Source organism: Macrobrachium nipponense, chromosome 25 (assembly GCF_015104395.2).
Source record: "Macrobrachium nipponense isolate FS-2020 chromosome 25, ASM1510439v2, whole genome shotgun sequence".
Lineage (NCBI taxonomy): Eukaryota > Metazoa > Arthropoda > Malacostraca > Decapoda > Palaemonidae > Macrobrachium > Macrobrachium nipponense.
Genome location: NC_087214.1, coordinates 34,659,835 through 34,674,083, shown reverse-complemented (window position 1 = coordinate 34,674,083; position 14,249 = coordinate 34,659,835). Strand labels below are relative to the sequence as shown.

The window sequence follows — 14,249 nt, the reverse complement described above, 5'->3', positions numbered from 1 at the left end:
ACTAGGGCCGCAGCCGTACCGAGGTGGGGTTGCCGCCGCCGCCTGTTTTCTTCGTGTTGCCTGCCCCAGACTTCCGCTGTTCCAGCAGCTCGCCCCTGGACCGGCCGCCAGGACCCAGGTTCCGCTGGCTGCCGATGATTCTACGAGGCGATCGCTGGGCCTGCCGTACCTGCCGCTGATGTGATTCCCGCTGTTGGCTTGGCTGTCCTTCTGGGTCCTACCGCTGCCGCTGTTCCTGCCGCTCCTGAGCTGGTTGCTGTTCCGGTCGCTCCTGATTCCTGTGCCTTGCTCATTGGTGGTCCTGCCCCACGGTGTTGTCTTTCCCCAAAGTCCCAGGTCCTTCCGGACAGGTTGCAGTCGGGCCCTGTTGCTTCGGCAACTGCCCCGGCTCCCTCCTGGATGGGAGGACCTGACGACTGTCCCTGCGTGAGCTGACGAGAAGAGGAGAAGAGGAAGCTGTCATCTTCGTCTTCATCGTCTGCTGTTGCCTCTTCCCCTTCGACTTCTAAGGCCCATAAGCCGAAGAAGAAGAAGGCTGCCTTCCCCCCTAAGAAGTCTCCTTCGGGAACTTCTAAGGGCCCGTCCCACCCCGGTGGGACGGGGGGTCCTTCTGCTGGTCCTCCTGCTCCTTCGGGAGCGGGGCCCGTCTCCCCTTCCGTAAGGAAGAGATAGACGGGGACCAGAGGAGTATCGGTTAGCTCTGGTACTTCCTCGCCTGGTGCTAGCGGCGATGCCGCTACGCCAGGTTCCGGCTCGGTCTCTCGTTCGCGAGAGATCCCGAGTGTACATTCTCCCTCGGGAGACCGTGCAGCCAAGTTTCGGCGCCAGAGTTCGCTCGGCGCCAAGACGCGGCACGGAGCAGAAGGCTGGTGAGAGACGCTCAGGTGACTCTTGCCAGGCCAGCGGCCGCTCTTGCAGCGACCAGCTGGTAAACCGGGGTTTTTCCCCCCTAAGAAGGCTCCTTCGGGACCTTCTAAGGGCCCGTCTCGCTCCGGCGATTCGGGGAGCTCTTCTGCTGGTCCTCCTGCTCCCTCGGGAACAGGGCCCATCTTTTCTTCTACCAAGGAGAAGAAGACGGGGACCAGAGGAGTACCAGCTTCGGCTGGCACTTCCTTCGCCTGGTTCTAGCGGTTTTCTGCCGCTAAACCAGGATCCGCCTCGGCTTCGTTCCTTTAGCGAGAAGTACCGAGTGGACGGTCTCGCGGGGAGACCGTCCAGCCAAAGTCTTGACACTCGAGCTCGCTCGCCGCCAAGACCGAAGCGCGGAGCCGAAGACTAGCGAGTGTCGTGCAGAACGACTTCTCGCTAGGCCAGTGGACGCTCTCGCAGCGACCAGCTGGCTGCTCGGGTTGACGTGACGGTCGCTGACCAGCCACGGGTTGAGGCGAGGAAGGGGTCCCCGCAGTCGTTGGTACCAGCCACGGCTGGTACCAGCGGCTCGACGCGCCGAGAGGACGCTCGCCGGTCTCACCGCGACAACGAGCCTAGCAGGTCACCTGACGCCGCTCCCATCAGGACTGGGCGGAGACGGTAACAGCAACAGCTGCCTGACGCTAGAGATCAGCGTCGACGTTCTCAGCCGAGCCCTCTCTCACCCCCAGGCGAGCGGCAAGGCTAGGCCTGCTGCTCGATCGCCACTGCGGGTGGACGATCAGCAGCAGCCCTCCAAGCACGCTGGTCCTGCCAAGCGAGCTAGGGGGGAGCGTCAGGTCTGCCTCTCCTGTACCTTCAACCTCCTCGGGCTACACCGGGAGGAGCGAGGTACCTATGAGTGATCGCGAGAGGTGCGCCGCTCGCGATCCCGCTATGACGCCGTATTGACCAGGCACGGTTCTAGGACCGACCAGGACATACGCGCAAGTAGCTGGAGGCGACCGTCAGGGGTCTGCCGCTGTTCCTCCTTCTGAAGGAGGAATATCTCGGGATCTGTTCTTGTTGGAGGGACTGGACGGTCCTACTCCGCAAGACACGGTTACTCCCGAGATACAGAGGAATTTGCAGAAGTCATTAAGCTGATTCGTCAGCATAATGACCTTGCGGAAGGATTGCCGCTCCCACCAGCAGAGCCCCCCCCCCCCACGTCTCTGCTCGAGTCGTTTGGGGCCCGAGAGGGAACCCAAACCGACGGTGGGTCTGCCGCGATCGGAACTTGCCGATTCCTGTCTCGAACCGAGTCTCCTCGTCTCCGGACAAGAAGGCTCTCTCAGTTCCTGGCCGGTCGATCAAGCTACTTCCACCTCCTCTACTGCGACAGCGGCGTTTCTACGTGTCTTCGGACACCGTATTGAATACTCCTTCGGGTCCTCCTGAGAGGTTTCGACCTCGACGAGGACTGGAATGAGTCGAGACGGTATCGGCTCTCTCCTGTCAGGTGTCGATCAGCCCCACCCAGACGACGTTCACAGTGGCGGCAGACCCTTACCTACAGTGAGAGTTCGTAAACCCTCCGCGGGAAAACGTTTTCCCTCCTGACGATACGTTTCCCAGACTCTGAGATTGCGGCGATGGCTGTTCCTACTCTTCTCCAACTGCTAGCTCCACTGGAAGGGGCGAGCGAGTATCCAATTCCTCCCCCATTCCCTCTCTCCTTACGTTACGAGGGAAAGGGGAGGGATCCTACAGAGATTTCTCTGTAGGATCCACGTTCGGGACTGCGCTACCGGGGGGGACCTTCGGGTCCTACCTGACGTAAGCCCGGTCGTTGAGGAGGAATCCTGCCCCCATTCTCGATTTCTACGGGAATCGAGAGGACCATCAGCGATATCGTTTTGACGAATTCGGTGGGGGTTTCGCAGACTGCTTAGAATTCTACGGAATTTCTAACGCATTCAGTGTTCGAGTTTTACGATCTCCAAACACTTCCGCGAGACCACGGTCCAAAGTGAGCGAGACGAGAATCCCCGATACACGATAATCGGGAACCTCGCCTATGCTCGAATTCCTGGCATTTCTAGCATTGGGAAGAAGACTGCTGCTGAAGAAACTATCTCACAGTAGGCGACCAACCTGGACTAGAGAAGATCGGACGGGAATATCCAGTTTGGCTTGAACTATCGTCTTAGTATTCTGTTCACCATTGAAGCTTCCTTCGAGGAAGACTTCTCCTTCACTCTCTTTGATAGAGATCGAGGTGGTCGATCTCCAATCCTTATTTTGTTTTCTTGAAGGAAAGAATTTAGGACGGAGACGTTGTCAGAATCCTACAAATATACTAACGTGATATTAACCCTCGGCGACATGATTCTACTAAGCAGTTGAATTGTCCGAGGGGTAGGCGCATATCCTAGTTAATCTACGGATTGCGACTTATAAGAGAAGTATTCTAATTGAACTGCAACTCGGGGTTGCCTGCAACCTCCCAGGAGTTTTCAGTTTCAATTTTATATACTTATGGTTTTGTCATGACAACACCATTTCAATGTTTATATTTACCGAAATTCGTTTCGCCTAAATATATTGCTCGAGCATATCTTTTATGCTCGGTAGTTCTAGCCGAACGCATTCCTTCGTGGAATAATGGATTACCTGGCAACTCAGGATGACGAGTCAGCGAGAGCTCAGGCTCAACTACTGCGTATTGAACTGCCTGATAGCAGCTCAGTATCAGCTGGGCCTCCGATATGGACGGTCAGTTATGTCTCTCTCTGCCCTGCTTTGATTGACTACCGAACCGTATCTCTGCCCAACAATCATGGACTTAGGTCTCTGATTAACGGGGATTCTCGCAATAATGAAGGACCATCTACTGCTGTGACGCTAGATTCCATCGCCTTCGACATTGCGAGAATTTTCAACAGATATCTCTTGGACTCTTTCATCTTTCTGTTTACCGCACGGTAACAGAAGTCTGTACAAGTCTCCCGCTGCATCGCACTGCGATAATGCGAATGATTTTGCAGACATCTGAGTTTGTCTTCAAAATATCTCTTATTCGTAGGTGTACAATTGTTCATTGTTCAACCGAATTACGAGATGTGTCAGAAGACATCGCCTACTCTCCGACCTGACAGCTCTACTTCCAAATGTTCAGCCCATGAGAAGCAGTTCGTCAGGCGGCTTTCCCCTGTGTTTTCATTACTGAAGAACGCCCCGCTTTCATTGCAACTACGACTTCTCACCGGACAGCAATGAAATAGCGGTTAGCGTTTTCAGTCATTTGTAAGCACAGGTTATGAATCTTGAGAATCCTTCTCTCGATTCATATGTGAAGACGTAGGTTGCATTCGATATCTACCTTCGTCTTCAACGGTACATAGTGTTGTTTCTCCTTAGCTGAGATTCAACAACCATGAGATGTTTTACCTTCAGGGACCTCGGTCTCTAGAAGGCAATTGACTTTCGCCTGTTGGGCACATGCCTTAAGAGAATCATCACCTCGCTGTCCGGCATTGGTGACAAACAAATACATTATTTGTTTGGTCTCTCGGCATAACCCTTTAAAGGCGAAGGTCACGTGACTTACTCGGATGCTTTGACAATTGCCTCCTACCGAACGCAGTCATCGGCGGCTGTCAGAGCGGCCGAGTCAGTTACGAACTACGCTGTTGACTTAGTTCGGTTGTTACAGAGCAATCATTACTTCGTTTAATAGCTTGTCACAGTACCCATACCATTGACACCCACCATGGAGTGTCGGTGTCCTATCCACTACCGAGAACTTCGCTGCATGGGGATAGGAGGATGCGAGAGACTTCGTGGCAACGGACAGACCAGTATGGGTACTGGACATCACCGAAGTAGAGAAGAGGGATAGGTCATGCGACTATTTCCTTCTTTTCCTCTGAGGAACTGCATGACTTCTCCTGCGAAGTCAAGCATCCAGGGGATGGGGATCCGTGACGCTCGATTCGTACCGAACTTCGTATGCGAAGACTCAGAAACCCTTCAGGTGTCCCTGACGATTGGTTCGAGTCGTTCACAATCCCCTCCCTAATGGACTTCACCGCCTTCGATGCGAAGGAGATGCTGCCTTGTCCGCAAGAACTTCTCCGTGGCGCAGGTACTGAAGGCAGGGGTCTGGTCAACCAGACCACATGCCCTTCCTTCTACCTTCGGGATATTGCCCACAGGTCCTTGGATCTTTTTCCTTGGGACCCGTGGTGGCTGCTCAACACGTTGTGTAGCGAACCCAGACCCTCGCAGGCTGAACAGCATCGAGTCCTGGTGTGACATAAGAATGGATGAGTGAATGAGAGTGTGACTGGCTCCTCTCCCATCTTTTTCTTCCCCTCTACCTGTGGTTAGAGGACACGGTCGTCACCCTGCTGGATAAGGACAAGATGCATGGTGAGCTACTCAACAGAGCCCCATCCTATCCCTTTCACTAGGGATAGGAGCGTATAGCCACCACTTCCTCCAACAAGGGGGCAGGAAGTGGATGCCAGCTTGAGACAACCCATACTTTATGTTGCCTCTTGCAAACAGGAACAAGTTCTTGCTTGCTGGTACGAAGAGATACGCTTGCCCCTCTCTTAGTACTCGGCCCAGAGGTCTGACCATTGATCCTGCGGTGCACACCCCGATCAATCGGACAGAGGCTTGGATCCCTCCCTCGCTCTTACGACCAGGGAGGCATTCCAGGGATGGACGAACACCAGTCTGTTCATCAAAAGACTCAGATTCCTCCCACCAAGAAGTGAGTCTTCCTATTGTTAAAGGACCGAGGGTTTGTATTACGTATCGGAACAAATGACAATTTGTCAAAAATTGCATTTTTCCTAACTATACAAACCTGAGGTCCTTTACATATAGTCCCTCCTCATGCCACCCCTCACTCTGCGTATTTTGCATGGGCCAAAAGCAAAAGTGATTTGTTTACCTTCCAGTCGCGCGGCGCGCGACTATCGGACAAGCAGTTAACTACCGTTCTCCCCTTGTTCGAAGCTTACGACCGTTCCAGCTGCCGCTAGCTACTTCCTATTGTTAAAGGACCTCAGGTTTGTATAGTTAGGAAAAATGCAATTTTCGACAAATTGTCATTTTTCCACGAATAATGCGGGGAAATGTTCCAGGGAGAAATCCACGAATGTGTGAGTCTGCAAATCCGGAGAACACAAATACGGGCGTCCACCGTAACCAACTTTTATTTATACGATAATGATACACCTCTAGTGTGCAATTCAACGCGTCTCAAGAACGGAACCCCCGTCGTAACCCGGGGACTACCTGTACTAGTATTATAGTGAGAATAAACAGGATAATTATGAATAATGTTTTGACAGGTGACAACGCTTCTGAAACTCTGCAGAGGGTTGCTTGGTATGTCTCCCTGATTCCATCCTTGGCTGATATGACGCTCTTCCCGGGAGCTTGTGACATCTGGGCCAATTCTGAGGTACGTCGCTGATTCCTAGATCTGTTCTTTATTGTAACACATTTTCATTTCATTCTTTACAAGAAAAATTGGATTGCTCCTGTTTAGATGCATCTTGGATGGCTGTGTAAGCAGTAGCTGATCTAGCTGAACTAACTTAATTGGATAGATTTTTCCGCTTTCGAAAGCGTTGTTGAATTTAAATGGAAAAGAATGGAAATTATGGTAATTCCTCTTGGGAACTTTACAATTTTGTGTCTGTGAGTGGAAAGCACAAGAGACTGTTAATGGTATCGTGTATGAGGCCTATTTTTCATGTCCTTATTTTCACCTATACAGCCGACCCCCAAATGCAGATGTGTACCTCGTGAATAGCTAAATTCCGCAAATACTTAAAACTCCTAAAAAAAACTCAAAACTGCCTATGTTGATAGTTCAGTTTAAAAAAACTCTTAAAAATGCTTATACCTAAGTATTTTAATATTTTTATCACAAAGAGTACATTTAGTCATGAAAATGATATGAAAATACAGTGATTAGCGAGTATTTCTCATTGAAAAATACCGTGAATAGGCAAATTTTCCACAAATAATGTGCATACGGTACATGTTCCATAGAGAAATCCACGAATCTGGAATCGTGAATAGGCAGGGTCGACTTTATGCAGTTTCATTGCTTATGAGCATGATGTGTTTCAGTAAATTTATTATTCTTGTGCTGGGCCTTCTGTTTTCAATATTTTTCTGTAAACTGGTATACTTATTCACGCATAGTCTTGAACTGCTTGAGAATTTAGTGCTGCTCTTTGCTCCTGCCATTGGCACAGCCCATTATTGAAGCTAGAGTAATACAAAACGAGATTAATAATTTTACAGTCATTGGAGAGTGGAGAATTGAACAGCTGAAAAATAACATTGCTGATAAAAGGAAATAAAAATATGTTTTGCATAAAGTACCTCATTAATGTTATAGTACGTACAGGCAATCCCAGTTATCGGTGGACTCGGTTAATGGCGATCCTGTTTTATGGAGCTTGCCTAGTGCCATAAAATCAGCGATTTATGGTGCCATAACATACCTAACATTGGTGCCATTAACCTAAACTTTGTGCCGCAAGCATCGTAATTCACAGAGTTTCAGTTACTGGCGGTTTTTGCTCACTCGCACCCCGCTGAGAGTGGAACCCCCACTGATAACTAGGGACTGCCTGTATTCATAAATTGATTCTATCATTTCTCGATAGGATCAGTGAAATTATGTGTCATTTTTCCATAGTAGCACTTTAGGAGAAAGTGTAGAATTGGCTCGTTTAGTACCCTGGATTGAGAACGCAAACTCCAACTTCCCCAAAATGCAGAGCATAAACCCTACCCCTCCTCATCAAATGTAGTGTAAGTAGTCATTTGAGAGTTGGTGCTTGGAACAGGCTTGTGTATTTGCTCTCTGTTAAGGATTTGCAGCACAGCTAGAGTCAGGCCCTCCAAAGAAACTTGGCTCTTTGATATGTTGGTCACTTATTCTTGACTGCATTGAATCGTTGGTACCAAATATTAGTGTCCAGCCTTCCTGATCTGTGTCATTTAAAGCAGTGACCACCTGTTCAGTACTTGTTATTTATTTGTCCTTACTATTTTCCAGATACATAGAAAATTCAGTAACAGAGAGAGAGAGAGAGAGAGAGAGAGAGAGAGAGAGAGAGAGAGAGAGAGAGAGAGAGAGAGAGAGAGAGAGATCAGTTTTAATACCTAAGATTCTTCCTATGAATAATAGAAATGTTGTTGATGGCCTTTTCTTTAGAGCATTAGTGGATAGTCCATCACATCATTTTGTAGAGGATCATTGCTGCTACAGAATCATGCAGATTTATAGGTTGTTAATCCAGAGCTGCATGTTAAGCAAAATGGAGAACAGAGACCCCAACTTTCTGTTAAGGGAGAGTACTACAGACTGCTTGCAAGGTTGGAGTCAAGATTGTACATTTGATGGGAACTTAGTTTTCCATTTCATTTAACCTTTCTATTTTAGTGGTAATGAGGACAGCTGCTGGAAGGGTTATTTTTCTCTGTTTCTGGTAAAGCTCTTTGATCCCTTCAAATCTAAAAATAATCCCTGCAGAAGCTTGTTGCTGGAATTTTTGGAATCAATTGCATCACTTGTGGTGGTTTCCTTCCAATCAGATAGCGTGACAACGTCCAGGCACCAACAGTTGTACCCTGTATAGATCAGCAATTTGCATGATAGGTATTCACAGCATGTCAATACTAACAACATTATTTAAGCTTTAGTTAATAGTTTGGTGTTTCATGTTTAGAGGTGGTGGGAGCTGAATGACTGAAGTGTATTTTTCAGCAATTTCTAACCATGCTGACTGGGGACGAAGAGGAGCATGCAGTCCTCCTTACCAACTTCTTTTTGCATCTTGGCAAGACTGCATTCCTCCTTGTGGGTATGTTATGTATATAGTATGTGTAAATGTAGCTTTATGGTCTTTCTTTCACAGACAGTATTGGACAAGTTAGTATTTCTTAATGGTTTGCTCTAACGTCACTCAACAAAAATTACTATTTCATTCTGTTTGTAATGATAAAATTGATTTCATTTATCATACCTGAGTTATTGGTGAGCTCATTATTGAATAAAATTAGAAAGCATTTTTGTGAATTATGCATCTGGCTTTGATATTAGAGGTTCTGTTATTTTATTTTGCTTGATGCACGTCCAGGCAGTGGGATCCCAGAAGGTCGAACCTGCTATGTGGTTACCCTAGAAGATGACGGAAACTGGGTGTTGTGGAACCCTTCGACAGCCAAGAGTTTTTCAGCCCAAGAGTCATTTAGTCCCCTTAATGCTGTGTATCTTCTAGTCAATGAAGAAAATGTAAGTGGCTTGATATATTTTTAAAAATATTATGTTCGATGGATAGGTACAAAGGTTTTAGCAGCACCTCAGTGGCATGATCGGTATGGTCTTGACCTGCCACCTCGGTGGCCGTGAGTTCAATTCCCGTGCATTCCATTGAGGTGTTAGAGAAGTGTATTTCTGGTGATGGAAGTTCACTCTCGACTTACGTGGTTCGGAAGTCACATACTAAGCCTTTTGGTTCCGTTGCTGAATAACCACTGGTTCCGTGCAGCGTAAAAACACCATACAATCAAACAAACAAAGGTTTTAATTGAAGAATTATATTGGTAAGATGGGACCTGGCAGGAGAAAAATTTGTGACAGTGTGTATGGGCCAGGTTTGAGAAAGGAGAGCAAAAGAGAGTTGTGGGAAGTTTGATTCACGGCCTTGCTGAGTTAGGAGGATATGCAAGGGCAGTTGTTCTAGGTGATTGGAATACAAAGGTAAGTGATAGAGAAAGAAATGGTGTTATGGGTAGATACTATTGCATTCTGGAGCAAATGAGAATGGAGAGAGGCTAGTGGAAATAGTACTGTGTTCTTCCTGAGAATGGTTAGAATTCACAATTAGTTGAAACCCCTATAAAAACACTTAAAATTTGCTATTTTGTTAGTTAAAACTCAAGAAAAACCCAGGAAAATTCTTTATACCTGGTTTTTTTTAATAACTTTATCACAAAAAGTGCATTTTTTGATGAAATTGATAAAAAAAAGAAACAGGAACTTGTTGATATTTCTCGTAGAAAAATATCATGAAAAATATTGTGAACACGCGGATTTCCCGTGAATAATGGGTAGATATTGTCCCTAGAGAAATCTGTGAATACATGAGTCCGCGAATGCTGAGAACTCGAATACATGGTGTCCACTGTAATATAAAGTATTTGTAAATGGGCTTGATTGTTGGTTATACAGTTCCCAAAGAACTGCTTGCACATGTACACTTGAGGAAGAAAATTGTAATGAAAAGAAATTGATATGTTTAGTGTTATTACAAGATAGATGGAAGAGCAAGTTGATGGTTGCATTGGGGAAAAGGAGAGTGGTTGGAGGTATATCTCATCATCATATGGTTGAAGCAAAAGTTGGGATAGTAGATGGAAGTGCAAGTTGGGGAGGTGAGGGTAATCAAGATATGTATATGAGTTTGATCTGGCAAAAAAAAAAAGGAGCGCTACTAGGAGACAACTGGTGGAAAAGGGTAATTCATTTTAGTTTTTAAGTTTTATCTAACTGAAATTCTACCCAATAGTTTTTCTCCCCAACAACAGATTTGGGCCAACGTGCAAAAATATGACGATCCTCCCCGAGTGAATTTCGACGTGAAAAGTTCTGGTTGGCGGCCATTTTTCTCTCGGTCTGTGCCAAACCCTGGTCTGCCTAGTGTTCAGCCTCCACTGATTAACTTCCAGTCAGTGGACTCCTCTCAAGTGGAACAGTTGAAAGAACACCTGGAGGTTGTTCTCAGGGATGCCATCATGAAATGGAGAAGTGTTCAAAGGTTATTACTTGTAACGAATAGATTTACCAATTATCTGAGCGACTGTCATCACATTACATAATGGCTTTTTTTTACTTTTGCACTTTATTGCTATTTTAAGTGTTTCTGGTAGGTAGCTCCATCAGACTCACTTACAGTGTGCTGTATTCATCAGAACTCTTGTAGCACATTTCAAAAAGTTTATACTTACAACTAAAACTAACTTGCCATGTTGTTTATATGAGTTAGTACAGTGATCCCCCGTATTCGCGGGGAATGTGTACCAGACCCCCCGCGAATCGTTGGAACCCCTATAAAAACTCTGAAAACAGCCTATTTTGTTAGTTAAAACTCGAGTAAAACCCACTAAAAAATTTTATACTTGGTTTATTTAATAGTTTTATCACAAAAAGTGCATCTTATGATGACATTGATAAAAATAAAACAGGAAATTCTGGATATTTCTCATAGAAAAATACCGCGAATATGCAAATTTTCTGCGAATAATGGTGGGAAATGTTCTCGAGAGAAATCTGCGAATGCTCGAGTCCATGAATCTGGAGAACACGAATACGGGGGGTCCACTGTATTTTCATAGTAGTACCAGTGTAAAACTATCCCACCTTTGTTGGCACCACTGTACAGACAAGAGGGAAATGAAGTAGGGGCCACAGACTAAATTCCTTGCTTGTGACGTTGAACAATCCAGTTGAGAATTTTTTTTAACTTTTTGTCTTGAATAAGAAAGTGAAATTTTTGAATACTATTGTAATCTAACTTTTTAATTAGATTTTAAAATTATAATTGATGTTATGCACAGTAATCATTTTGGAAAATGGTATATGCAGTGCACTACTGTCCAAGAATTGTTCACAGGATTACTCTTCAAAGTCTTCATATTTTCTTCCATCAGAACGTCTTGGAACAGACATGCTATCAAAGCGTTGCGCAAATTGATATCCAGTTTAGATGATGCTCGAGCTGCTGGAAAGTCAGCCACACCTGACATCTCACAGTTAGCGTCAATAATGACATCTCATAAGGTAGGTGCCAGACATTACGAATTTGCTTTCTTTTACGGTTCCATTTGATGACGACAAAAGTTTTCAATGTCTGGTATGAAAAGGGTTTGGTAAAAGGATACCAGAAATGTTACCAGTTTTAGGAAGAAGATAGATAGGAAATCTTAAGAATGAAATTGCCAGAATCAGAAAGCAGTTTTTACCATAAAGGGAAAATCTGCCATAAAAATGTGTTAACGATAATGATCAAATACAGTACGCAGTAGTTCTTGGGAATGTAATACATTGCAACATATTTCTTGTTCTTCTGCTGGTTTGCTCATTAAACATTTTGACTTTGAGAAATTAATAGCTACATTCCAACATTTTAATAAATTACAACCAAATGATAGGAAGAATATGGGTTACCTAATATGTTAGTCTCTCTCTTTTTGGCAATTTTGGCTGGTGTGTTGGGCTTACTATTCATGTATCCTGTTACCATAATTTTAAAAGCCGATAGTACTTGTTGTTTTAGAATTACGTATCACCTCACTATATACTTTGTTTGGAAGCCATAGGTTTTACTTCTCTTTTGACGCATAGTTTATACTGTCTTGCATTGGTCTCTGAAACAAGTCTTTTAATTTGTTTGTATCTGCTCTTCTGTTCATTTTAGGTGTGTGGTGTGTGTATACACCAGGGATATAGCAACATGGCAAATGTGGTAGAAGCTGTGCACAGCACTGGAGTTCATCTGACGCAAGCGCCCAGCGTCGAGTTTGCCTTGGCTGTCTATGTGAAATCATATCCAGCCTATGTGATCTCCGTTTGGGTTTACGTTGCTTCCCTTGTGAAGAGATTATAGTTCTCGCCTTTTATTTCTTTCGTAAAAATAAACTTGCATTTATGTTGTTGCTGTTTGATTATTTACACAGTACTCAGAGCTCTGACCTGTTGCACTGAAACATTTCAGAGTAAAACTTCAAGGTAATACAATAGAAGGAATAATCTAGTTAATGTTGTGTTAGGTTAGGCTTTTTTTTTTTTTTTTTTATAAAATGTTCTTGTATTTGGGTAATACCAAACTTTAATATTAGTTTTTCTTTTTCAGAGTTGCATATGGATAAATGTCCTTGCATAACTGTGCTGGTGCCAACAAAATAAGTGCTTATTAACACTGGGCTAGGTACAAGAAGAACCACTCTGTGGTGGATCAGAGGTCCTAGAAGTATTAGTCTCTCTCTGTTACTTTGGGGAAATAAAAATATCACATCAGTAGACAGAACAAAAACATGTATCCAGTGTGTGTGGTCATTGATGAAGAAAAAGGAGACACTGAGGATTAGTGACTAAAATGTTAAGATTCATGGCCAGACTGCAGTGATGATCATGCAATGAATGATTAAGTTGCAGAGAGATGTCATGTCCAGCAGCTGGAAAATCAACCCAGATCTTAATGACTGAAATGCTTTGGACATGTAATGAGAAAGGATGAGGACAGTTATGTAGTTAGAAAAGTAGCTGATATTGAATGTATGGTAGGAAGGCCAAGCAGCTCATGGATAAAGAGCGTAAAAGATGAACCAGGCCAGGCAGTAGTTCTGGCAGAAAGTGCAAAAGACAGAATAGTGGAGGAAACCCATTTCACATCTAATGCACTAAGAGAAAATTTAACAAAAGCATTAATGATGATGATTTTGTTGGGACATCCATTGAGTGCTGACTGCAGAGTCTGATCAGAGATCTTGTTGAACAGGAAGCCAAGCCTTCTACAATGGTTTTGAGGAGACAAACATACTCTTGTCAAGGAGCCAGCAGGAATTGCTGAATATCCAAGAAGTTTGATCATAAAATGGCCAATGTGAAAGTTAGAAGGAAGGTCTAAAATCTGTCAAGTTACTAAATAGATCTGTAGGTCTACTGAAGTGCCTCAGTGGCGTGATTGGTATGGTCTTGGCTTGCCACCTTGGTGGCTGCGAGCTTGATTCCCGGGCATTCCACTGAGGTGTTAGTGATGTGTATTTCTGGTGACAGAAGTTCACTCTCAACTTAGTTCAGAAGTCACGTAAAGCCATTGGTCCCGTTGCTGAATAACCACTGGCTCCATGTAACGTAAAAAAAAAAAAAAAAATACAAACAAGAACAAACAGACGTAGGTTTAGTGAGGTTAAAATCCTGATCTAATATTTGAAGCAGAAAAACTTGAGGCAAAAGCATTTGCAGTATTGCCACAGATGGAAGACACAGCGCTTGTGTATCTCTCGGAAATCACTGAACACAGTAATGTACTTATGAGGGACAAGAGACAAATCCTTTCCAGAGTAGCTGTTGCGATGCCTCATTGAGTGATGATGGGAGGTTTGTTAAAGGTGAGGTGCATGACAGGCAAACTAGCCCTTAAACGCCTAAGGGATATAATAAAAATTGTTTCCCGTATGCCGAGGGGGTCTCGGAGTGAGCGCCGAAGCGGAAAAATTATTTTTTAAAAAAATCACAGCGCGCTTAGTTTTCAAGATTAAGAGTTCATTGTTGGCTCCTTTTTTTTTGTCAT

At 44.9% G+C, this 14,249-nt stretch overlaps 1 protein-coding gene across 1 annotated transcript in view; it reads left to right on the top strand.

Annotated features, from left to right (window-relative positions):
• The window catches only part of LOC135199034 (coiled-coil and C2 domain-containing protein 2A-like), a 169,899-nt gene extending 157,290 nt beyond the window's left edge, over positions 1-12,609 (top strand). The window contains exons 22-27 of the mRNA XM_064226950.1: positions 6,222-6,334; positions 8,663-8,759; positions 9,036-9,190; positions 10,486-10,715; positions 11,608-11,737; positions 12,375-12,609. Coding sequence (XP_064083020.1) covers positions 6,222-6,334; positions 8,663-8,759; positions 9,036-9,190; positions 10,486-10,715; positions 11,608-11,737; positions 12,375-12,563 — 914 coding nt within the window. The 3' untranslated portion in view covers positions 12,564-12,609. The remainder of the gene's footprint in view (positions 1-6,221; positions 6,335-8,662; positions 8,760-9,035; positions 9,191-10,485; positions 10,716-11,607; positions 11,738-12,374) is intronic.
• Positions 12,610-14,249: the final 1,640 nt, after the last annotated feature.